The 24,724-nt window shown below is 45.4% G+C and overlaps 1 protein-coding gene across 1 annotated transcript in view; it reads left to right on the forward strand.

Annotated features, from left to right (window-relative positions):
- Positions 1-24,724, forward strand: part of LOC126260735 (solute carrier family 26 member 10-like) — a 143,489-nt gene that overhangs the window by 21,251 nt on the left and 97,514 nt on the right. Inside the window, exon 4 of the mRNA XM_049958073.1 lies at positions 21,280-21,722. Coding sequence (XP_049814030.1) covers positions 21,280-21,722 — 443 coding nt within the window. The remainder of the gene's footprint in view (positions 1-21,279; positions 21,723-24,724) is intronic.

Raw genomic sequence — 24,724 nt, forward strand, 5'->3', positions numbered from 1 at the left:
GAGAATTATCGCACAATCAGTTTAACAGCTCATGCATCGAAGCTGCTTACAAGAATAATTTAGAGAAGAATGGAAAAGAAAATTGTGAATGCGCTTGGTGACGATCAGTTTGGCTTTAGAAAAAGTAAAGGGACGAGAGAGGCAATTCTGACGTTACGGCTAATAATGGAAGCAAGGCTAAAGAAAAATCAAGACACTTTCATAGGATTTGTCGACCTGGAAAAACCGTTGACAATATAAAATGGTGCAAGCTGTTCGAGATTCTGAAAAAAGGAGGGGTAAGCTATAGGGAGAGACGGGTCATACACAATATGTACAACAACCGAGAGGGAATAATAAGAGTGGACGATCAAGAATGAAGTGCTCGTATTAAGAAGGGTGTAAGACAAGGCTGTAGCCTTCCGCCCCTACTCTTCAATCTGTACATCGAGGAAGCAATGATGGAAATAAAAGAAAGGTTCAGGAGTGGAATTAAAATAAAAGATGAAGGGATATCAATGATACGATTCGCTGATGACATTGCTATCCTGAGTGAAAGTGAAGAAGAATTAAATGATCTGCTGAACGGAATGAACAGTCTAATGAGTACACAGTATGGTTTGAGAGTAAATCGGAGAAAGACGAAGGTAATGAGAAGTAGTAGAAATGAGAACAGCGAGAAACTTAACATCAGGATTGATGGTCACGAAGTCAGTGATGTTAAGGAATTCTGCTACCTAGGCAGTAAAATAACCAATGACGGACGGAGCAAGGAGGACATCAAAAGCAGACTCGCTATGGCAAAAAAGGCATTTCTGGCCAAGAGAAGTCTACTAATATCAAATACCGGCCTTAATTTGAGGAAGAAATTTCTGAGGATGTACGTCTGGAGTACAGCATTGTATGGTAATGAAACATGGACTGTGGGAAAACCGGAACAGAAGAGAATCGAAGCATTTGAGATGTGGTGCTATAGACGAATGTTGAAAATTAGGTGGACTGATAAGGTAAGGAATGAGGAGGTTCTACGCAGAATCGGAGAGGAAAGGAATATGTGGAAAACACTGATAAGGAGAAGGGACAGGATGATAGGACATGTGCTAAGACATGAGGGAATGACTTCCATGGTACTAGAGGGAGCTGTAGAGGGCAAAAACTGTAGAGGAAGACAGAGATTGGAATACGTCAAGCAAATAATTGAGGACGTAGGTTGGAAGTGCTACTCTGAGATGAAGAGGTTAGCACAGGAAAGGAATTCGTGGCGGGCCGCATCAAACCAGTCAGTAGACTGATGACAAAAAAAAAAAAAAAAAAAAAAAAAAAAAAAAATCACCTAGTGCGGAATGACAACGATTTATTGTCCCATAAGAACCCCAACACCACAACCAGCGCCTACTACAGTTTAAATAATAATTCCCTGATCCAATATCACGATGCCCTTGGATATCAATAACCATTCTGGCAAGAGCAATGTACACTCGATTTCGACAGACGCAAACATCAATCCGCAAACTCAATAGCAAAACTACGGTCTAACTTACATAAGGACATCACACACATCCATGCCCGAGGCAGGATTCGAACCTGCGACCGTAGCAGTCGAGCGGTTCCAGACTGAAGCGCCTAGAACCGCTCGGCCGACTGTTTAACGGTCGATAGCAGTCCGCATTATCATCTCCCCAGAGATGCCTCCTCCCTCGACGAGCGCCTTCCATTGATTCCCGAAATTTGTTGAACATTACAGGTCTTTTAGTTAGCCGATACTGTAGATATGGTTGACATGAATTTATTGGTTCGGTCCTCTGTACGGCTGAAAACAATACTCCAGTTTGTCCCACTGCCTAGCAAAGCTACTGGTAACCGAATACTGCAAAAATAATGATCAGAAAAGTTCCTGTGACGCTACAGGTAATCTATCAGAATACGTCGCACAGTGAGAACTATCCCAAGTGTGACACTATGCGTGGTATTAGCGAAGATTAATGCCCAACACCATCACAAATGCCGACAATGAGAGTGTCCTACACTCACACAGTGTGGAGCATTTTCCAAAAATCCTGCCGACAGTGCTGTTGCACTGAGGTGGACGGCATTTCAAATCCTCGTCCGGAATTATGGATTTCGGTTTTCCGTGGTGTCCCTAAACACCTCCGGCTTAACACTGCGCGCTTCCTCTGAAAAAATACACTGCTAATGCCTCTCTGCTTCGTCTGTGATAACCTCGACGTCGACGGGGTATTAACCTGCAAGTCTTGCTGAGGCCCGCACAGCCCCATCACCCATAGCGTTCTTCCTTGCTGCAATCATCGTGCATAAAATTTCTCTCCCTACTTAAAACGATATGGAATAATTTCTCCTACGACTGCGCATCCTCACTGACATAAAAAATGTATGTTCCAGCCTGATCCTACGATTCTTTTTAGAAACTGCATTATGTTGGGAATGTTTCATACCAACACTGGTGTCCAAAATTAAAGCAACAAACTGCAATTTCCCAGTCCTGTGTCTAATTCAGGATATAATCGTACAAACTGTCAACAAATGTCGTTACAATCGCATTCTGCACGGAAGATGGCCTTCCGATCAACAGACAACCACGTCAGGTCACCTTTCAAGCGGGATACTGTTTGCACGGTAGTCCCACATCCACAATCGCTGTGTACACAGTCACACTCGGTGCAGTATGGCACAGACAAGACGGCTACAGACTCTTTGCTATCGAGGGCCGTAGGAAGAGTGGAAGCAGCAGAGTCGCAAACTGATAGGGCCCGATGGCTTATAGAGAATCGTTCTGTTGTTTCTCATATGAGGGGACAGTTTATAGAGACAGAAACTGTATCCTGGAGACGAGGACAGGACCGATCACGTGTGACATCAGAAAGAGTGCACCGTTATTTGGCTGTAAGGGCACCACGGCACCGCCTTAGTACTTCACTGCATCTGGCATCTGGCCTCGCAACTTCCCCTGGACGTGTTGTATCGAGGTAAACGGTCTACAGAAGGCTTCAGCAGAGTGGCCTTTATTGTTGGAGACCTGCTGTCTGTTTACCTCTGGCGTGTCTTCGCAGAAGGGAATGACTAGACTGGAGCAGTCAATGTGCCACCCAGACTGTCTAACGGTGGGCCAATGTTCCTTTCACATATGAGTCCCGATTTAGTCTGGAGAGTGATTCTCGACATATTTGCATGTGGAGGGCACGTGCAAAACGATTTCGAGACCCAAACATTGTGGAAAGAGACCTATATCGAGGAGGTTTCCTAATGGTGGGAGCAAGGATTATGCTTACCACTCGAACACCTCTTCGTGAACTTGTACAGTTGAATTGGCAAGTTTCAACTGCTGTCAGGTTTCGTGATGAGATCTTGGGACCTCATCTCCAGCTGTTGCTAGGTGCTGTGTGCCCAGACTTGGTACTGATGTACGATAATGCTCGACGTCGTAGAGCACGGGTGGTTGATATTTTTTTGTAAATGGAAGATATTGCACGCATGGTGTGGCCTACTCACTCTCCCGATTTCATTCCTATAGAGCACGTCTGGGATGCATCAGAGACGCTTGTTGCATCACGTCAGCATCCACTAACTGCTCTCCAAGACTTGCGACTTGCGAGCAGCTCTGCAGGAAGGATGGGCTTTCTTGCCACTGCATGAAAAAAATGGCTCTGAGCACTATGGGACTCAACATCTTAGGTCATAAGTCCCCTAGAACTTAGAACTACTTAAACCTAACTAACCTAAGGACATCACACACACCCATGCCCGAGGCAGGATTCGAACCTGCGACCGTAGCAGTCCCGCGGTTCCGGACTGCAGCGCCAGAACCGCTAGACCACCGCGGCCGGCGCCACTGCATGAGATTGATGTCATCATTCACAGCATGTTCATTATTGTCAGGCCTCTATTGGTGCCAGAGGTGGTCACACCTCATGCTGAGCACATTAACTAGTTGTCATAATATATGTGCAAATGCGTTAAGTTTGAAAAAAACGAAGAACATTTTTGTCTATCGTTATGCATTTTGCACTTGATTACGTACTGTATTCTTTACATCATTTCTAATTTACTAACACCTGTTTATACCGTCTTGTCGTAAATTAAACGCAACCTTGCAAAATTTCTGTTTGTTACTTTAATTTTGGACATCAGTGTACATGCGAGTGTATATAGCAGGAAGAGGAAATTGAATACCAAAGTGCAATATCACAATGATTTTGCGATACTAGATCAGAGCTGATACAGTTAAAACAACACCATGAAGGCGGCATACAACAAACGTCAAATTAGCATTAGGTGCATGTTTGGGTATGAAAGTAGGTAGAAGGAACGCCATGTACATTCTGCATGTAAGAACAGACCATGCTGTAGGGTTTCTGATTCAAGAATCGCATTTGAATACTGTTTGTTTGTGTGTAGGGTGGTAGTAGCTGAAAATATTCCCAGCACCTGTCGGCATTCGGCAGTGTAAATATCGTGGCTTGTCTAGATTATCGTTTATCGGTCTGCGATCCCATGACTGTAATGCTAATATTAGATAGATTGGTTGGGAATGACTATTCACAAGGACGGGGTGATGGCGTCTGGAGGGTCACGGATTGTCAGCACGTCGACCATTCTTGCGGATTTCCTTGACGCGGCTGCAGATAGAAGCACTGCAACACTGGTGTGCCCAACCACACGGCTGGATGCAGGAGCTGAACCACTTTGCCTTTTCAGACGAGTCCCACTCCTGTGTGTGTGGTATCATGATGGAGGTGTAAGTGTGTGGAGGCGCCGAGGATGACGAATGTCGCGAGGTTGTTATCATCACCATCATCATACTGGCCCGCCACACGGCATGATAGTACAGGATGCCGCTGGATACACAACACGATTATCTTAGTTTCAAAAATGGTTCAAATGGCTCTGAGCACTATGGGACTTAACATCTGTGGTCATCAGTCCCCTAGAATTTAGAACTACTTAAACCTAACTAACCTAAGGACATCACACACATTCATGCCCGAGAGAGGATTCGAAACTGCGACCGTAGCAGCAGCGCGGTTCCGGACTGAAGCGCCTAGAACCGCTCGGCCACAGCGGGCGGCTTATCTTAGTTTCACATAAGCTGTAGTTACGACAGCAGACAGAACCACTGTTGCAAACACATGAGACACTCAGTATTCTCCCTAATCTACTGTATAAACACAATATCTAAAATTTTGTCATCTTCTGTCCTTCCTGGTGTCGCAGCTTCTTATGGCCAGCTGTGTGTATGGGGAAATATTGTACGTGACCTTGTTAGAGATAATTCCCTTGCTAATGTTCAGGAAGAAAAGAAAACTAAACCCAACATTGATCTGAGTGCCTGACGCTCTACCTCCGCTTCTTTGTAAGACAGTGCCCAGTGTTTTAGCCAACATGAAACCTCAGCTCACAGTCTAATATTGAGCATGCGATATCGATGTTGGCATCAGCGCTTATTTACAGACGTTCCCCGTGACATTCTGATGAGTGTAGCGCTCATGCCGAGTTTCTTGAGAAAGCCATACATCACTTGAGACAAAACTATGAGGGCTATTTACTTTTTTCAATCTCCGATCGGTCGCGAAATGGAAACTACAATGAAAATAAAAAATGGTTTCTTCGCACGACCTTCCAGCAACATCCCTGCACAGTCGCCGCTCCGACTTAGACATCTGTGTTAGCGTTTTTCTACTTTCCAATACCCTCATCATGGAAGGCAACCGCCTGTGCTTTCCACCAAATCTCTATGCTGGTCTGCAGCTCATTGTTTGTGGCAACATGTTGTCCTTATAGCCACCGATATATGTGAGGAAAGAGATGAAAATCAGAGGGAGCTACGTACGGGCTGCATGATCAGTGCTCAAAGACTGCCCATCGAAGACTTATTAAGCGTGTCACACGATGGGGAGGTTGTCATACACACGATTTAATCACTCTCGCCTCCTCTCTTGACGCTTCTGTAATGGAAGTCATAACCACGACACCCGGTCGTGGAATCACGTGGTTTTCCTATTCGTGGCAGAAGAAACGATTTCAGACCCACCATCTCTTACAAGGGAACCTCCCCATCGCACCCCCCTCAGATTTAGTTATAAGTTGGCACAGTGGATAGGCCTTGAAAAACTGAACACAGACCAATCGAGAAAACAGGAAGAAGTTATGTGGAACCGTGAAAAAAATTAGTAAAATATACAAACTGAGTAGTCCATACCCAAGATAGGCAACATCAAGGACAGTGCGCGCTCAGCAGCGCCGTGGTCCCGTCGTTAGCGTGAGTAGCTGCAGAACGAGAGGTCCTTGGTTCAAGTCTTCCCTCGACTGAAATTTTACTTGCTTTATTTTCGCAAAGTTATGATCTGTCCGTTCGTTCATTGACGTTTCTGTTCACTGCAATAAGTTTAGTGTTGTGTTTTGCGACCGCACCGCAAAACCGTGCGATTAGTAGACGAAACAACGTGCCTCTCCAATGGGAACCGAAAACATTTGATCGCAAGGTCATAGGTCAACCGATTCCTCCACTGGAAAACGCGTCTGATACATGCTACACGACACTGGTGACGGCATGTGCGTCACATGACAGGAATGTGTTGTCGACCCACCTAACATGTACACTTAGCGAATGGGTAAAAAGATTCTTCTACCTTGCCCGATTTAGGTTTTCTTGTAGATGTGATAATCACTCCCAAAATAGTGATGAAAACGTAAGAGTTTGTCACATAAACTGAAAATAAAAAATTAAAATTTTCACTCGAAGGAAGATTTGAACCTAGGACCTCTCGTTCCGCAGCTGCTCTCGCTAACCACGGGACCACGGAGCACCTTGCCTTCCAGTCTCCCTGATGTTGCCTATCTTCACATGGACTACTCAGTTTGTATATTTTACTAATTTTTTTTCATAGTTCCACACAATTTCTTCCTGTTTTCTCGATTGATCTGTGTTCAGTTTTTCAAGGTCTATCCAGTGTGCCAACTTATAACTAAATCTGAGGGGGGTGCGATGGGGAGGTTCCCTTGTTAGAATCGACGCGAAAGCGCCTCAGCGGGCGACCTAAAGGTTGTCAATGAAACCGCCCCTTCTCTTGGGGCGTTCATTTGCACACATTTCGCAGTCGAAAACAACATTCTGTATTGCGATGTGCAACAGAATGACGTTCTCGGCAATCAAACCTTCGACGTTGGTGACACCCCCAAACGATTCAACACTTCTCTAAGGACATCGTGGGAATGCAATCCCATTGAACATGTTCAGACTGACTCTGGTATAAAGGATGGAATTACTAGGGACCATTCAAAACCATTCAGCGAAATTTGAACGTGATCTGTTTTCGGCCTGTTTTACACCTTTCTGTGGCTATATCACAACGGTGGGGTTACGACACTGACATGTGTATGAATAAACCGGCAAAGGATCCCTCTAAGAACCCACAGTTTTGGAACACCCTCAGTGCGAAGCATACACATATCATTGATCACTTTAAAAAATGACAGTACAGAGACACCCATTGACCTTATCGTCGGCACCTGTGCGCAGGCAATCTTTTCAGCAACCGTCCGATTCAGCTTGTCTACAAGCAGACGCTAGAGCAAAAGTGTAACGCCACTTAACTGTAGGGTATCCAGCGGTTTGTCAGCTCGTGGTTGCCTGGTAATCGGTAAAAGTTGTCTCTGTACAGATCCATTTTAGTAGCACTCAGCAAAGGTGTGCGAGTGGCACCAAGGGTGTAGCTGAACCGGAGGAATCTTAGAACGACAATTCGCCGTTTTACTCGTTCGTTTTCAATGTCGGCACCTCCCCATGATCACGCAACAGGAGTGCGCTAAACAGGAGGGCTGATAAAGTATAAACACCTATTGCTGCTTTTGAGCATGCTCAAATTCCGTATAATGGTTCTGAACGGTCCCTAGGGATTTCACCGTGACAACAGGGAAAACTCAGTAGTCGCGATTCACTTCAAAGGTTTAGATCCCGTTCGATGGTGTTGTAGCCCCATGATGTCCTTACATAAGGTGTGAATCATCTGAGCGAGGGGATGTCGATAGTGTCAAAGTTTGCAAAGAACATTCTTCTGTTGCACATAGCAATGCAAAGTGAACGTTTACGACCACGAAATACGTGCAAATGAGATGTCCTAGTGGAAGGGCAGGTTTTATTTACACTGCCCATGGCATCCCCCGAGCCACTTTTCATGCAGATTCTGAGCGGTGGTGTGTCCGTAATGGTTTCCGCAGCCAGTCATAATAAAACCGTGTGATTTCAACACTGGGTATAGCGGTTCCGACTGCAATAGCAGAAGCATCGAGACAAGAGGCGAGATGTGGTTGAGAGGGGGTGTGACAACCTTCCCATACGTGCGATACGTCCACGGTGACGCTGGGTGGAATTGTGGTGAATTTTGGTGCCAGTGTGATAATGTGTTGACACCTAGCTCTCTCGAGCGTCGCAGAGTCAGAGAGTGACTTCGCAGGTCGCAACGCTTTTGCATCGCCAGAGAGGAAGGCTGCAGATACTTTTGAGTGAAGTTTCACAAATGTGGGTCGCAATTGAGGAAAATGACGGGCTTGCAAAGAAGTGATCCTTTAATTTTTTAGCGCAATGTACATTCTCCACGAGTTGTTTAGTTCAGTTTAAGAGAAATTAAGTTTCCAATTACTAACAGGACTCAAGATTTATATTTGTCTTGGTTTTATTGAATCATACTGCCAACATCTTGGTACAAACATAAGAGTGTATGGAGACACATCAGTGTAAAGACTGTGAATAAAGATATAAAATAATTTTACAATATACAAATACGATGTAGGTGCAGTAAGTGTAGATAGAGAATCTTGGTTTGATAACCAGTTAGACATAAAATACACTACTGGCCATTAAAATTGCTACACCAAGAAAAACTGCAGATGATAAACGGGTATTCATTGGACAAATATATTACACTAGAACTGACATGTGATTACATTTTCACGCAATTTGGGTGCATAGATCCTGAGTAATTAGCACCCATAACAACCACCTCTGGCCGTAATAACGGCCTTGATACGCCTGGGCACTGAGTCGAACAGAGCTTGGATGGCGTGTACAGGTACAGCTGCCCATGCAGATTCAACACGATACCACAGTTCATCAAGAGTAGTGACTGGCGTATTGTGACGACCCAGTTGGTCGGCCACTATTGACCAGACGTTTTCAATTGGTGAGAGATCTGGAGAATGTGCTGGCCAGGGTAGCAGTAGAACATTTTCTGTATCCAGAAAGGCCCGTACGGATCTACAACATGCGGTCGTGCATTATCCTGCTGAAATGTAGGATTTCGCAGGGATCGAATGAAAGGTAGAGCCACGGGTCGTAACGCATCTGAAATGTAACGTCCAGTGTTCAAAGTGCCGTCAATGCGAACAAGAGGTGACCGAGGTGTGTAACCAATGGAACCCCATACCATCACGACGGGTGATACGCCAGTATGGCGATGACGAATACACGCTTCCAATGTGCGTTCACCGCGATGTCGCCAAATACGGACACGACCATCATGACGCTGTAAACAGAACCTAGATTCATCCGAAAAAATGACGTTTTGCCATTCGTGCACTCAGGTTCGTCGTTGAGTACACCATCGCAAGCGCTCCTGTCTCTGATGCAGCGTCAAGGGTAACCGCACCCATGGTCTTCGAGCTGACGGTCCATACTGCTTGCAAACGCCGTCGAACTGTTCGTGCAGGTGGTTGTTGTCTTGCAAACGTCCCCATCTGTTGATTGAGGGATTGAGACGTGGCTGCACGATCCGTTACAGCCATGCGGATAAGATGCCTGTCATCTCTACTGCTAGTGACACGAGGCCGTTGGGATCCAGCACGGCGTTCCGTATTACCCTCCTGAACCCACCGATTCCATATTCTGCGAATTGTCATTGGATCTCGACCAACGCGAGCAGCAATGTCGCGATACGATAAACAGCAATCGCGAAAGGCTACAATCCGACCTTTATCAAAGTCGGAAACGTGATGGTACGCATTTCTCCTCCTTACACGAGGGATCACAACAACGTTTCACCAGGTAACGCAGGTCAACTGCTTTTTGTGTGTGAGAAATCGGTTGGAAACTTTCCTCATGTCAGCAAGTTGTAGGTGTCGCCACCGGCGCCAACCTTGTGTGAATGCTCTGAAAAGCTAATCATTTGCATATCACAGGACCTTCTTCCCTTCGGTTAAATTTCGCGTCAGTAGCACGTCATCGTCGTGTTGTAGCAATTTTAACTGCCAGTAGTGTAGAATATAAAAAAAACTCAGTACAGATTAAGGAGTATAAACTTCAATTTAGTGTGTATGTACCCAGAGGAAGTACAAAAACGTTTATAAACGCAAGTAACTATCGCGCTTGAAATCAAAAAAGTTTTCGAATATTTGAATACCTTGATGACGCAATAAAATAGGAGCACCTGTTGGGAGGGCTCCTATTTTACAAGCTGCTGGAGTAAGCTGTTTTGGTGGGCTTGGAAGATACAGTAGGAAGATAGCGGGTGGTGCATATCTCCTTCTTCTTCCTTGTGACAGAATGGTAACGGTTCCTCTGACAGAATGGCAGAAATGGTTATCTTTGACGTCTGTACAAAGTAAGTGGAAATGAGATGAACCACAGAATGTACGCATGCGGATCTAATTATCGTTAGGATCGCATCAAGTTTTTGACACTCATTGCAGATCTGAAGAAGACGAACTACCCATTCTTCTTCCGCCAGTCGCCATATACTTAATTTTAAATAGGAGGATGGTGGTTTGACGTTCTTCACAGGACCGGAAACGTTGGCTTCCATCATCAACTAGTCGATCTTCTAATTGCAAACAAATCCTACTTCATTTTTCAATGGATCTCACATAATTTCCAGTATTCAGATATTCGTTTTATGGGTTTTCAGTAGACTACTATACGCCTTCACATTTCACATTTAAGAGAAGTAACTTCAGTGTTGTAGCAGACAGCAAGAACTGCACTCCGTGTTGCTCCATCTGTTGGCTGACTGCTCACCTCATCCCCTCTCCGCACACCTCCTACCAGCTGTAGCGCTGTCACGCCTGGTTGCTGCTATTGGTCTGCGGCTGCTGTCTGCTCAGCGGACCACGCATGTACAGCTCATACGCATGAGTCGGTGCCTAAAAATCCATTACGGCCACATCTGGTATGCGGCGACCAAGTTCCTCACTGTGCTGTGCGCTCTATGTCGCACCCTAACTCCACAGCCACATGTCAGTACGCGCTCGTGCATACTACACTTGTGTTGCAATGTACCCAGTTTCAAGCATGGCCGGCTGCTGTGGACGAGCGGTGCTAGGCGCTTCAATCCGGATCCGCACTGCTGCTACGGTCACAGGTTCGAATCCTGCCTCGGGTATGGATGTGTGTGATATCCTTAGGTTAGTTAGGTTTTAGTAGTCCTAAGTCTAGGGGACTAATGACCTCAGATGTTAAGTCCCATAGTGTTTAGAGCCATTTGAACCATTTTTTCAAGCATCTTTCTACGCAGTTTTTTGTCCGTGTCCGTGGCACTCAGTGACTAAATGCTTTCATGTAACTAATACCAATGTATCACACTCAATGTATCACATTCCCAACGTTCATCATCAGTGTTCATAGGAAGAAAAGACTAAAATTCCTAGTTTACAGTTTTCAAAATGGTTCAAATGGCTCTGAGCACTATGCGGCTTAACTTCTGAGGTCATCAGTCGCCTAGAACTTAGAACTAATTAAACCTAACTAACCTAAGGACATCACACACACCCATGCCCGAGGCAGGATTCGAACCTGCGACCGTAGCGGTCACGCGGTTCCAGACTGAAGCGCCTTTAACCGCACGGCCACACCGACCGGCTACAGTTTTCAGATGGGATGATTATCGCAGTTCAGTTTAATAGTAATGCTTGCCTTCTTCTTTGGCCTGAGAGACCGTATGCCCTCTCTACATTCCTCCACCTATCAAATCTGTTCCAGGCTTTCGTACTCCTTTCGTCTTTTCTCGGGCCCATCCCCTTAGTATCCCTGTTGATGTCATCCTTCTATCTCGTCCGTGGCCTTCCTCGGTCCTTCTGCCCTCCACGAATTCTGAGAATGCTACTCGCGGTATTCTTTTTTCTTCCATGCTAATTAGGTGTCATGCGCACATCAGTCTTCTTCCGTCGGCGATTATCAAATAGCCCAAATGGCTCTAAACACTATGGGACTTAACATCTGAGGTCATCACTCCCCTAGACTTAGAACTACTTAAACCTAATTAACCTAAAGATATCACACACATCCATGACCGAAGCAGGATTCGAACCTGCGCCTGTAGCAGCCGCGTGGTTGCGGACTGAAGCGCCTGGAACGACTCGGCCACCACGGCCGGAGGGCGATTATCAGCTTATGAGTACAGGCCTGCCAGTTAATGATTTTTTAATATCCTCCACCCCCGTGCCAGGTGATTGCCACTGAGAAATCAGTACCCACAACAACCACCTCTGGCCGTAATAACGGCCTTGATACGCCTGGTCATTGAATCAAACAGAGCTTGGATGGCGTGTACAGGTAGAGCTGCCCATGCAGCTTCAACACGATACCACAGTATTGTGATGAGCCAGTTGCCCGGACTCCATTGCCCAGATGTTTTCAATTGGTGAGAGATCTGGAGAATGTGCTGGCCAGGGCAGCAGTCCAACATTTTCTGTATCCAGGAAGGCCCGTACAGGACCTGCAACATGCAGTGGTGCATTATCCTGCTGAAATGTAGGGTTTCGCAGGGATCGAATGAAGGGTAGAGCCACGGGTCGTAACACATCTGAAATGTAACGTCCACTGTTCAAAGTGTCGTCAATGCGAACCAGAGGTGACCGAGGTGTGTAACCAATGGAACCCCATACCATCACGACGGGTGATACGCCAGTATGGCGATGACGAATACACGCTTCCAATGTGCGTTCACTGCGATGTCGCCAAACACGGATGCGACCATCATGATACTGTAAACAGAACCTAGATTCATCCGAAAAAATGACGTTTTGCCATTCGTGCACTCAGGTTCGTCGTTGAGTACACCATCACAGGCGCTCCTGTCTGTGATGCAGCCTCAAGGGTAACCGTAGCCATGGTCTCCGAGCTGATAGTCCATGCTGCTGCAAACGTCGTCGAAATGTTCATGCAAATGGTTGTTGTCTTGCAAACGTCCCCATCTGTTGACTCAGGGATGGAGACGTGGCTGCACGACCCGTTACAGCCATGCGGATAAGATGCCTGTCATGTCGACTGCTAGCGATACGAGGCCGTTGGGATCCAGCACGGCGTTCCGTATTACCCTCCTGAACCCACCGATTCCATATTCTGCTAACAGTCATTGGATCTCGACCAACACGAGCAGTAATGTCGTGATACGATAAACCGCAATCGCGATAGGCTACAATCCCACCTTTATCAAAGTCGGAACCGTGATGGTACGCATTTCTCCTCCTTACACGAGGCATCACAACAACGTTTCACCAGGCAACGCCGGTCAACTGCTGTTTCTGTATGAGAAATCGGTTGGAAATTTTCCTCATGTCAGCAAGTTGTAGGTGTCGCCACCGGCGCTTACCTTGTGTGAATACTCTGAAAAGCTAATCATTTGCATATCACAGCATCTTCTTCCTGTCGGTTAAATTTCGCGTCTGTAGCACGTCATCTTCATGGTGTAGCAATTTTAATGGTCAGTAGTGTAATATGTTCCAAATCACCGCTTATAAAAACAGATTTTTTCGGGGCTCTTATGTAGTAGACAAGTATAGTCAAATGTTTTGAATATCCCTTTGGCTATGGACCATTTGTGCTCCCGACAGAAGGATTGTCTTAGTGTCACTATCCTATAGTATACGGTCAAAATATGAATATTACACACTTAGTCCTGGTTAAGGAAATGGAGGTAATTGGTTGTTTCTTGTTGTATTTGATGTGGTTACTGTGGGCCTTAAGGGGATTATGGAGGCACCATTAATTCATGGGCCGTTCCGCAGAAAACAGCAAAAAGTTTTTTCCGTTCTTTTGTAAGAGCACAAACCTGCGGATTCCAAGGCGGCTATAGACAGCAAACGGCTCAAATTTTTACGACATACTCCTAAGATCCTGACTTCGAAGAACATCTAAAACTTTCTTGATGTCTTTATCCGCTTGCTATTTGTATTTAAAGTTGCTGTGCTTATAGACGTACAATACGCACGAAAACTCCTCTCTGACGCGAAATGTAAATAACATATTAGCGCAAGAAATTGCTCAGATTTTCACGTTATATTTCTAGGTACTTATCTAGAGGCACCATGTTCCCAGTTTCAGAAATATTTATCCACTATCGAGAAACACCCCAAAAGCATGGTATTTGGGTACCAAAATCGAACTGCAGATTTCAAGACGGCTGTGCGCAGCAAATGGCTGTATTTTTTATCCCAATTTCGGAACGCCTTGAAAATTTTCTTTATATCTGTTTCCGAGGTACAGAGGTTCAAAGTTATTAGCTCGTAGTCGGTTCCTTAGAGAACACAAAAATGGTGTTTTCTTACAGTTTTTAAGTACCAAAGAACGGCCATGGCAATGCATAGCAAATGAGTGCAGTTTACAATATGTTCCTAATATTCTGCTCACGAACAACGTTGAAAAATTTCCTGATATCTCTATCGGTTTCCGAGACAGAGATTCAAATCCGCCATACTTATACACGTAAAACACGCACGTGAAATGCGGTGTGAGACGAAATGTAAACAATAAATAACTGCAGCAGATTGTTCAAATTTCAAAGGTATATTTTCTAAGCATTTACCTAGAAGCACCCAACTTCTCGTTTTCCAAAATATTACTTAGTTCATGCGCGGTTCCTTAGAAGACCCCAAAAAAGCGGTTCTTGCCATATTTTCGTAACAAAAACCAGCCACCTTTTCCAAGAGGGCTATCCACTGAAAATTGCTTAAATTTCTCCAATACGTTCCTAGGATCCCAATATCGAATAGCCTTGAAAATTTTCTTGATGCCTTTATCCGTTTCCCAGACACAGTTTCAAAGTTACCCTACCTGTACACGTAAAATACGAATGTGAAATTCGATGGAGCCGAAACGTACTTTATAAAGTGCACTAGCATGGAGAAAAATACCGTGAAGTGTCTCTGTTATCGTCATAAGTGTTTTAGGAACGTCAAGTTGTAGTACTGAAACACATGCAAAGTTTTTGTGTATGTGAAATCAGGTCTGAGATGTAAAATTAGTTTTCCTACCTGATGCCCGACCATTATCTCTGTATGTGGAGCTGAAGCACCATGCAGAGTGTTGGCACAGTCGTCTGTGCTCAGTGACGTACTAATTCGGCAAAGTGGCTTCCACTTGTTGCACAGCCAGTTATATGATCGTTTTAGAAGTTACGAAGTGGTCGTCTTCAGCAGATGGTACGCACATGATGTAAGTTGGAGTCACGAAAGGAATAACACCTATTGGCACAGCCATCAATATGTCTTCTTTCGCACCTTCTTTTCCTGTGATACTCTGCTTCTTAAATATTACTCTGAACCATTAATTAGGGCGGTTCACAAACAAGTCAAGTACACATGTTATTCCAAAAACGTTATCGTGGAAGTAGGGGCCAGGAGGTGCTGGTGAAATAACACACTGTTAAGGTTATCTTTTATTTTAAAGGCTTTCTCAATAAGAAATTTTTAAGCCTGGCATTAAAAAAAAAAGTTCGAGTAGCTGACAAATTTTCTTTACGAAAAGGAGATTGCCAGGTATGACGTTAGCAGTTTCCCAATGGTAAGATTTTAAGACAACAATTAAAAAAAACTATTTTAAATAGCTGGCAAATTTTCTCTGTGTAAAAGATATTGCAAGGTACGACGTTAACAACTTCCCAATAATAAGATTTTAAACTTATATAAGGATATATCTATAAGGTTTATTGAAAAAGGAAGAGACCTATATATGTGCTTCATCGATCTAGAAAAGGCATTTGACAATGTAGTTTGGGACAAGCTGGCGACTATAATGAGGGAAAAGAGAGTGGACTGGAAAACCAGAAGACTTATAAACTCATTATATCTTAATCAAAAAGTTTCAGTTAAAGTGAGAGGAGAAAGTACAAACTGGATCAGACTAGGAAAAGGAGTAAGACAAGGATGCTGTTTATCACCTACTCTTTTCAACCTCTACTTGGAAAATATGATTGACCAATGCTCATTAGATGACAAAGGAGTAGAAATTGGAGGAAGAAGAGTAGGGTTTTTGAGATTTGGTGATGACATGGTCCTTCTAGCCACAGGGGAAAAAGAATTACAGGATTTGGTGGACATCATTGCAACTAACGGAAAAAATATGGAATGAAAATTAACACAAATAAAACAAAAGTATTGGCACTAGGAGGAAGTAAGGAAATAAAAAATTATACTGAATGGAGAAACACTAGAACAGGTGCAAAATTTTAAGTATCTTGGAAGCAGGATAGACACCGCCTGGAAGTGCACCACAGAAATTGAAACAAGTATAGCAATGGCAAAAGAGGCGTTTTATAAGAAAAGGAGAATCTTCTGCAGTGGTCTGGACAGAGAACTCAGAAAGAGACTCATATAATGTCTTGTATAGAGTGTTCTTCTATGTGGTGCTGAAACATGGACTATGAGGAAAAAAGACAGAGAAAGGCTGGAGGCTTTTGAGATCTGGACATGGCGGAAGATGGAAAGAATAAGTTTGATGGACAGAGTAAAAAATGAAGCGGTACTGAGAAGAGTGGGAGAGAAAAACCAGTTACTAGATGTAATAAAGAGAAGAAACAGAAATTGGATTTGGCATATATTAAGAAAGAATGACGGACTGATAAAGACAGTTTTAGAAGGTTATGTAGAAGGGAAAAGGAAGCGAGGAAGGAAGAGATTCCTGATACTGGATGACAGATGGACGGTACAACATTCAGCACCCTTAAGAAGGAAGCAATGGATCGCAGAAAATGGAGAGGCAAAGGACCTGCTAATATAGCAGATAACTGATGATGATGATATCTATAAGAGAACAATTACTTTAAAAAAACACCTTTAAGTAGCTAGTTTGTACTAAAGCTAAAATAGTTGTCTCTCGCCAGTTAAATAACTCATATTACACTTGTCAGCTGATACGAGATAAAAGTGAATAAGCCAGCACACAAACCTTCACATTAAAGGCAGTTCCCCAAAAAAATTTCCTTAGCTCGGTGAGGGAGTGACACTTGTAAATGGGGCCAAATCACAATAGGCGGAATAGTTGTTGGTGGTCTACAGGATCACAGCAGATCAGCCCTAAAACTTCCATTACAAGCCACCACCTCCCTGAGTTACCCAAGAAGATGTAGCTAGGACGGTGCCTGCACAGACTCCGAACCACAGAGACACGCGACACCGACCCTAAATCACCCAGTCGAGGTGTGAATGTAACGGCCAAACCAAGAAGCAATTACCACATTCCCGCGGACAGGCAAACGAAAACTGTGGTAGGAAGACCCCAACAAAACCACTGGTGAAGAAACTCATACATTTCACTAGAACTTGAAAAACCCCTTTACATACACTCCTGGAAATTGAAATAAGAACACCGTGAATTCATTGTCCCAGGAAGGGGAAACTTTATTGACACATTCCTGGGGTCAGATACATCACATGATCACACTGACCGAACCACAGGCACATAGACACAGGCAACAGAGCATGCACAATGTCGGCACTAGTACAGTGTATATCCACCTTTCGCAGCAATGCAGGCTGCTATTCTCCCATGGAGACGATCGTAGAGATGCTGGATGTAGTCCTGTGGAACGGCTTGCCATGCCATTTCCACCTGGCGCCTCAGTTGGACCAGCGTTCGTGCTGGACGTGCAGACCGCGTGAGACGACGCTTCATCCAGTCCCAAACATGCTCAATGGGGGACAGATCCGGAGATCTTGCTGGCCAGGGTAGTTGACTTACACCTTCTAGAGCACGTTGGGTGGCACGGGATACATGCGGACGTGCATTGTCCTGTTGGAACAGCAAGTTCCCTTGCCGGTCTAGGAATGGTAGAACGATGGGTTCGATGACGGTTTGGATGTACCGTGCACTATTCAGTGTCCCCTCGACGATCACCAATGGTGTACGGCCAGTGTTAGGAGATCGCTCCCCACACCATGATGCCGGGTGTTGGCCCTGTGTGCCTCGGTCGTATGCAGTCCTGATTGTGGCGCTCACCTGCACGGCGCCAAACACGCATACGACCATCATTGGCACCAAGGCAGAAGCGACTCTCATCGCTGAAGACGACACGTCTCCATTCGTCCCTCCATTCACGCCTGTCGCGACACCACTGGAGGCGGGCTGCACGATGTTGGGGCGTGAGCGGAAGACGGCCTAACGGTGTGCGGGACCGTAGCCCAGCTTCATGGAGACGGTTGCGAATGGTCCTCGCCGATACCCCAGGAGCAACAGTGTCCCTAATTTGCTGGGAAGTGGCGGTGCGGTCCCCTACGGCACTGCGTAGGATCCTACGGTCTTGGCGTGCATCCGTGCGTCGCTGCGGTCCGCTCCCAGGTCGACGGGCACGTGCACCTTCCGCCGACCACTGGCGACAACATCGATGTACTGTGGAGACCTCACGCCCCACGTGTTGAGCAATTCGGCGGTACGTCCACCCGGCCTCCCGCATGCCCACTATACGCCCTCGCTCAAAGTCCGTCAACTGCACATACGGTTCACGTCCACGCTGTCGCGGCATGCTACCAGTGTTAAAGACTGCGATGGAGCTCCGTATGCCACGGCAAACTGGCTGACACTGACGGCGGCGGTGCAGAAATGCTGCGCAGCTAGCGCCATTCGACGGCCAACACCGCGGGTACTGGTGTGTCCGCTGTGCCGTGCGTGTGATCATTGCTTGTACAGCCCTCTCGCAGTATCCGGAGCAAGTATGGTGGGTCTGACACACCGGTGTCAATGTGTTCTTTTTTCCATTTCCAGGAGTGTATATAACTCTGTTACATAAAAACTGTGCTGAACTTCTCACACTCCACCACAGCGCCGGGAACACGTTGCACTTCCAAATGCTCGTCAGAGCCATCCGCTGCCAGTGGTTTCACCGGCCGATAGAAGACATACGGTCCCACGCGCTGATCTCCTGCACCACGGCTTCTGAGCTTCATAAGCCATGCACATGTGAGTAAGACAGACTTAGCCCCTGTCAGCCAAGAGGTCGGCCAAAGCACGTGGCGAGCAGTTGACGACCGCCAACAACAGGGCCCCGCTCGCACGACCACCTCTATCGGTCACAGCCCAGTGTAGTCTGTTGGTGGGGGAAGTGGCCTTTCCCGGAAGAACGCTGCCACCGGCCTACAGGGGCACCCAAAATCTGTTGCCCGTTACCTGTCTAGAGGTGTAGATCGGCGTGCTGTGATATACGTCGTTTCTGTTCGTATGATCTTAGTTGCCAGTGTCAGTCAGTTAACTTTGTATACTTACTGAAACACTTCGATTTCCGGAAGTGATGGATAATCGTCTAGGATTGCAAGGAAATGTGCAGAATACGAGGAAGAGGAGGTACTTGCTGAGTAACGAGCGTTCGATCGTCTCTAATGTTATTACATCGTGTATTAAAGAGGCGACCCAAAAAGAACTGTTGGCTAATGTTACCAGTCCCAATGAAAGGGCTGCAATTTATGCAAACGTCAGCGGCGTCCAATAGGACGCATAAGGAAGGAACGCGAAAATAAGCCGCATGGTTTAGTGGAATTGTCACGAAGGAATACTAATAATCTTGGGAGGAAACCGATCGTTATAGACAGGTTCTAAATCACGTAAAATCTCTGATGCTTATGGAACACTAAATCTCTATCTCGGTCACTCTTCACCTGATTCTGAGACATATTGCTTGAAATTTGTGCGCAATACCGATTCTAAACACTGCTGAAGTTTTCTTCGAAACATGTACGTAGATTCTGGAATTCAAAAAGCTTGACATACGAGATGCGTTCACGTATTAATTTTTATTTTTTGGTAAGAACTTTATTTGTTAATCTACAGCTATGTTATCCTCTTCAAAATATTCCCCATTACATACTATACACTTGCGCCAGTTCTTCTTCCAATTTCGGAAATTCTTTAGGAACTGTTTCTTCGGGGTAGTTCATAAGTCTCTTAACGGTGCATTTTTAATCTCATCCATGCTTGTAAAACCGCTGTCCTTTAAGGCGTGCTTTGAAATGTTTATACCACTTGTATGCCGTTGGTTCACTTATAACCGGCTCACGAAAAGCAATATTTAAAATTTCTAAAAATTTCATACACTTCATTCCATTCCTATAACAAAATTTAGTACAGATTCTCTAATCTATTTTTATACAAAACAAATAATCGTTGATGCTACCAAAACACATGTAACCTTTTTGACAGCTGACAAGCCAATATGCATAACATTGTACACATGCTTTTGAGACACGTTTACGAAGATAGTGCCAAAGAGTAGTGAAAATCGGACTAATACAACACGCAAAATTATAAATTTCTGCTTACTTTTTAAACACTCTTTGTGTTGCAAAAATTGTTAAGTTTCAATGCAGTCCTTCAAAGAAAATATCTACCTTTTAGTAGAAACACAAAGTAAGAACAAGCCTCAAATTCTACAGATTTATTGCATTATATGGGGTTCGTTTTACGAATAGCAATAGAGGAATATACAATACATTCACATGAACAGGCATTCGGTTCTATGTTTGTGGTATAATCCGGACTTCCATTCTTATCTTAATATTATTTACTCTATAATATTGTATTTCGGAAGAAGGTATCGTTTTTTGTATTCCTTATGGTCTTAATACACTTGTCTAAAAATGAACGCAGCAGAGACGTATCTGTACACGGCGTCGCCACAGATTTAAATCGCGCACCGCGGCAGGGCCGGTACTGCGTTGTGAAACGGCCTGTAGAAGCGCCCTGTGACGTAGCTGGGTTGGCAGAGTGGGGACTCGCTAGCTCGCTCTTCAGTTTACCGACAGCCTATACGTACTCTCCGATCATCACGCGACCGTAAACTTGCTCCACCTCCCGGCAGAAGGCAGTAGCGATCCAAACAGCGCTCCAAACCGAAAGCGCCACCGCAAACACTAGACGCGAAACGAAAGCACTCCACCTGGCGCGCATTTCGTAGAAACGGACGCGACTACGGATCACTGTCCTTCTGTCTATTGTGCCTTGCCTTCCTTCTGTGGTACGAGAATTATCGTACATTTTCTACTGTGCTGTCTGCGGGTTTGGTATCGGTTCGAGTAGTAGTGGGGATGGCGCAGATCGTGTCGGAGCACGCGGGGGACGGTGTGACTCCCGAGGAGGTGGTGAGCATGGTGTCGCTGTGGTGCGGCCTGCTGCTGCTGGCTCTGTGGGTGCTGCGGCTGGGTGCGGTGTGCCGCGTGCTGAGCGAGACGCTGGTGAGCGCCATCACCACGGGCGCAGCAGTGCACGTCTTCACCTCGCAGCTGCTGGAGGCGCTGGGCGTGGCGCGCGACGCGCCCAAGCACCACGGCCTGCTGCGCCTCGTCTACACCTACGGGGACCTGTTCTCGGGCAGCCTGCCTCCCAGGTTGCCGGCCATTGCCACCGCACTCATCACCATCTCGGTGCTCGTGATCTACCAGCTGGCTGTGCCCAAACTGGTCAGCCGCTGGCTGTCTGCCGAGCTGGTCGTCCTCGTCGTCACCACCGTTACCGCCTCGCAAGTTGATTTCTCTGGCAGGTAACAACCTTATACTGTCCAAAGGTCCGAAAGAACTCAGCTAAGTTAGTTAGTTAGAACAAATTACATGAACTCAGTACAGCCTATTAGGTCGAAATAAATAGGTAGTCTTCCGACTACAGCTCACACAGTGACATGTACCAAGTGCACAGTCTAAGGCCACTTATGGATGGGTGGTCGGTGGCTGTTGCAGGTTTGAAAGAAGTCCAAAGAGGTGAACTGGTAGTGAATGAAAGTACCTGGCAGATTAAAACTGTGTTCCGGACCGAGACTCGAACTCGGGACCTTTGCCTTTCGCGGGCAAGTGCTCCACTCTAAGAGTGAAAATCTCATTCTGGAAACATCCTCCAGGCTGGGGCTAAGCCATGTCTCCGCAATATCCTTTCTTTCAGGAGTGCTAGTTCTGCAAGGTTGGCGGGAGAGCTTCTGTAAACTTTGGAAGGTAGGAGACGAGATACTGGCAGAAATACGGTTGTGAGGACGGGGAGTGAGTCGTACTTGGGTAGCTCAGTTGGTAGAGCACTTGCCCGCGAAAGGCAAAGGTCCCGAGTTCGAGACTCGGTCCGGCACACACTTTTAATCTGCCAGGAAGTTTCATATCAGTGCACACTCCGCTGCAGAGTGAAAATCTCATTCTGGTAGTGAATGGTTTCTTGTCAGCGCCCACATCAGACATGAAATGTATTGCATGAAAGTGACATAATATGCAGATTCCTTCTTTTTTGGACCCAAAACCAACAGCTGAAGTAATAAGCGGCAAAATCACGACATACAGTGGGCCATTTTTTATACTAAGCAATCCCAGTTTCTTGAAGTTAGTTGACACATTAGAGATTAGGCAAAATTACGAGGTTTGCAGAAGCTATAATGAATACAGTGTGCCTGGAACGTTATTTAAAAAGCGCCAACACACAGTAGGACTGTGCTAAAATGAAGCATTACATTTGCCCTCCTTTATTATGATCTTCTAGGGCAAATGGTGACCACAGTCTAAACATATTTCTTCTTGGGCATATCTTTACAGCGATTAAAAACGAGAACAGGTTCTACAGCCTACGCTGTATCTGCTACAATATCGGGACCAACAAACATCAACGGTTAAGGGTTAGGAAACTTTCAAAGGCTTAGAATGTGGTGCACCCAGAGTGATTCCCTACAGTCAGAGAAAAATCGAGCGTGTTCCCCTCTTAACACACGATGATGGCGGGAATGACTGTGTAGTCCAATAAAAATTATTTCCTCCCAATGAGATGGGTTAGTGGGAGTCGCCCAAGCCGAAGGGTAGGCTTGTTCGGCTTGCTTGTTCGCACGAATAAGTGAATAATGTTCATGCCAGAGCGATAAGAAGTGCGTGTATAGAGCAATGCTGAGATCATGTAATGGGAAGATTTACTGAAGGGTCTTTGTAGCTGAGTTGCAATCTTCGGAGCAACGTCATCAGCTTCATTCCCTGACATGCAAACATGTCCAAGAACCCATAGAAATGATGCAACAGTGCCAGTATTAGCTTCTGAAAGAAGACATTCTTGGATCTCTTACATTACAATCGTTCAAAAATTAGTGAGCCGGAGGATGTAAAGTGAAAACTGCAGATGTGATCGTAACGCAGTTGCTTGTACAAGAAGGTGTGAAGAGTATGCTCACACCAGTCCTGAAACAGCCGCCACCTGATTTACTTTGAATTCTATTTTTAAGTGTAGGTGTGGTTGTCCCAGGACTGGTGGACGCACCGCCTGATATTTTTACCCCATGACCGAATTATTTCGTGGGACAGTGCTATTTTTAGCCCGTGACATACTCTTTTTCTGACATGAATACAGATTTCAATTAAATTTTTAGCCTGTTACCTTCTTATTTCCTGGGACCTTATTTTCAGCCCACTGCCTACTTTCTCAGAAAATTTTGGGAAAATCTACTGTTTCCAGATATGCGTTACTGCACCCATCGAAGCTGCAGCCACGAAAAAGTAATATGTTACCACCACACCTCTGGGGCTGCAGCTGTTAATATAACCATTGGGGTGGGGGGCGCACTAACCAATCTAGCAGCCGAGAAATATGGTGGTAGTCATCTACTTAGCGCTAAAGAGTGGCTACAGCCACTCTAAATGCACAGCCGTTCCACAAACGTATTTAGTTTTCCTTTCGTTATAGTCATTTCATTCTCCCATGTGGGGGTGGGCTGGTAGTAGTGATCTAGCGTTCTTTAGCCTACAGTTTTTAAGAATTTAACAAGAGTATTACTAAACATGGAAATTGGAACAAATGTAACATTATCGAAAATAACGTGGGGATGCTGATGTGTTGAAGCTGACATTATATGGCGAACTGCACAGAGTGGCCAGTTTCAGAAGATGAAGCTCATGTCATTCTGCTTGTTGACCAGCTCCATCTAATTGGTAGACTGGCAAGATCACAGAGAATAATGAACAGTGGATGAGGATAGATAGTTGATGTTGAGGTTGTGGAGTAGGTGAAAAAAATCGTTCAGTGTGGTTTGGTGAATGCTACAGTGATGGGAAGGAGCTGACTATGCTGTGGTGTGCGTTTCGGTGCTATGGGGTTAGACGTACTGCTCTAGGGGGACTGGGAAAGTCTTAGGGTAGTGTGTGTACTCGGGAAAAAAGGAATTGGGAATGGGTTTGGGAGTATGTGGCAGTGGTATGTAAATGAAATACAAAATGGGCTGCAAGTGTCACTTGATACATGATACTTGAACGCTGAAATGGGATTTTTTGAAGGACAATGGTGACAAAGTGGATGATGTCTTCAGTGGTAGGAGCATGGCGTAGGGAGATTGTAGTAATGTATCGGTAGGATGGATCAGGATGGTTAGTTCAGGTTTCGTCGATAGGGCTTGGGCTGTACAGAAGGGTATGACAGTGTTGGTACAGGTGATTGGGTTTCAGTGGAGACACATAAAATGGGAGTTAAAAGATCACTATAGTGATGCATTTTTGGTAACAGTGATCTTGAGATTTATTAGAAAGGCCGAACTTTATG

Source organism: Schistocerca nitens, chromosome 5 (assembly GCF_023898315.1).
Source record: "Schistocerca nitens isolate TAMUIC-IGC-003100 chromosome 5, iqSchNite1.1, whole genome shotgun sequence".
NCBI lineage: Eukaryota > Metazoa > Arthropoda > Insecta > Orthoptera > Acrididae > Schistocerca > Schistocerca nitens.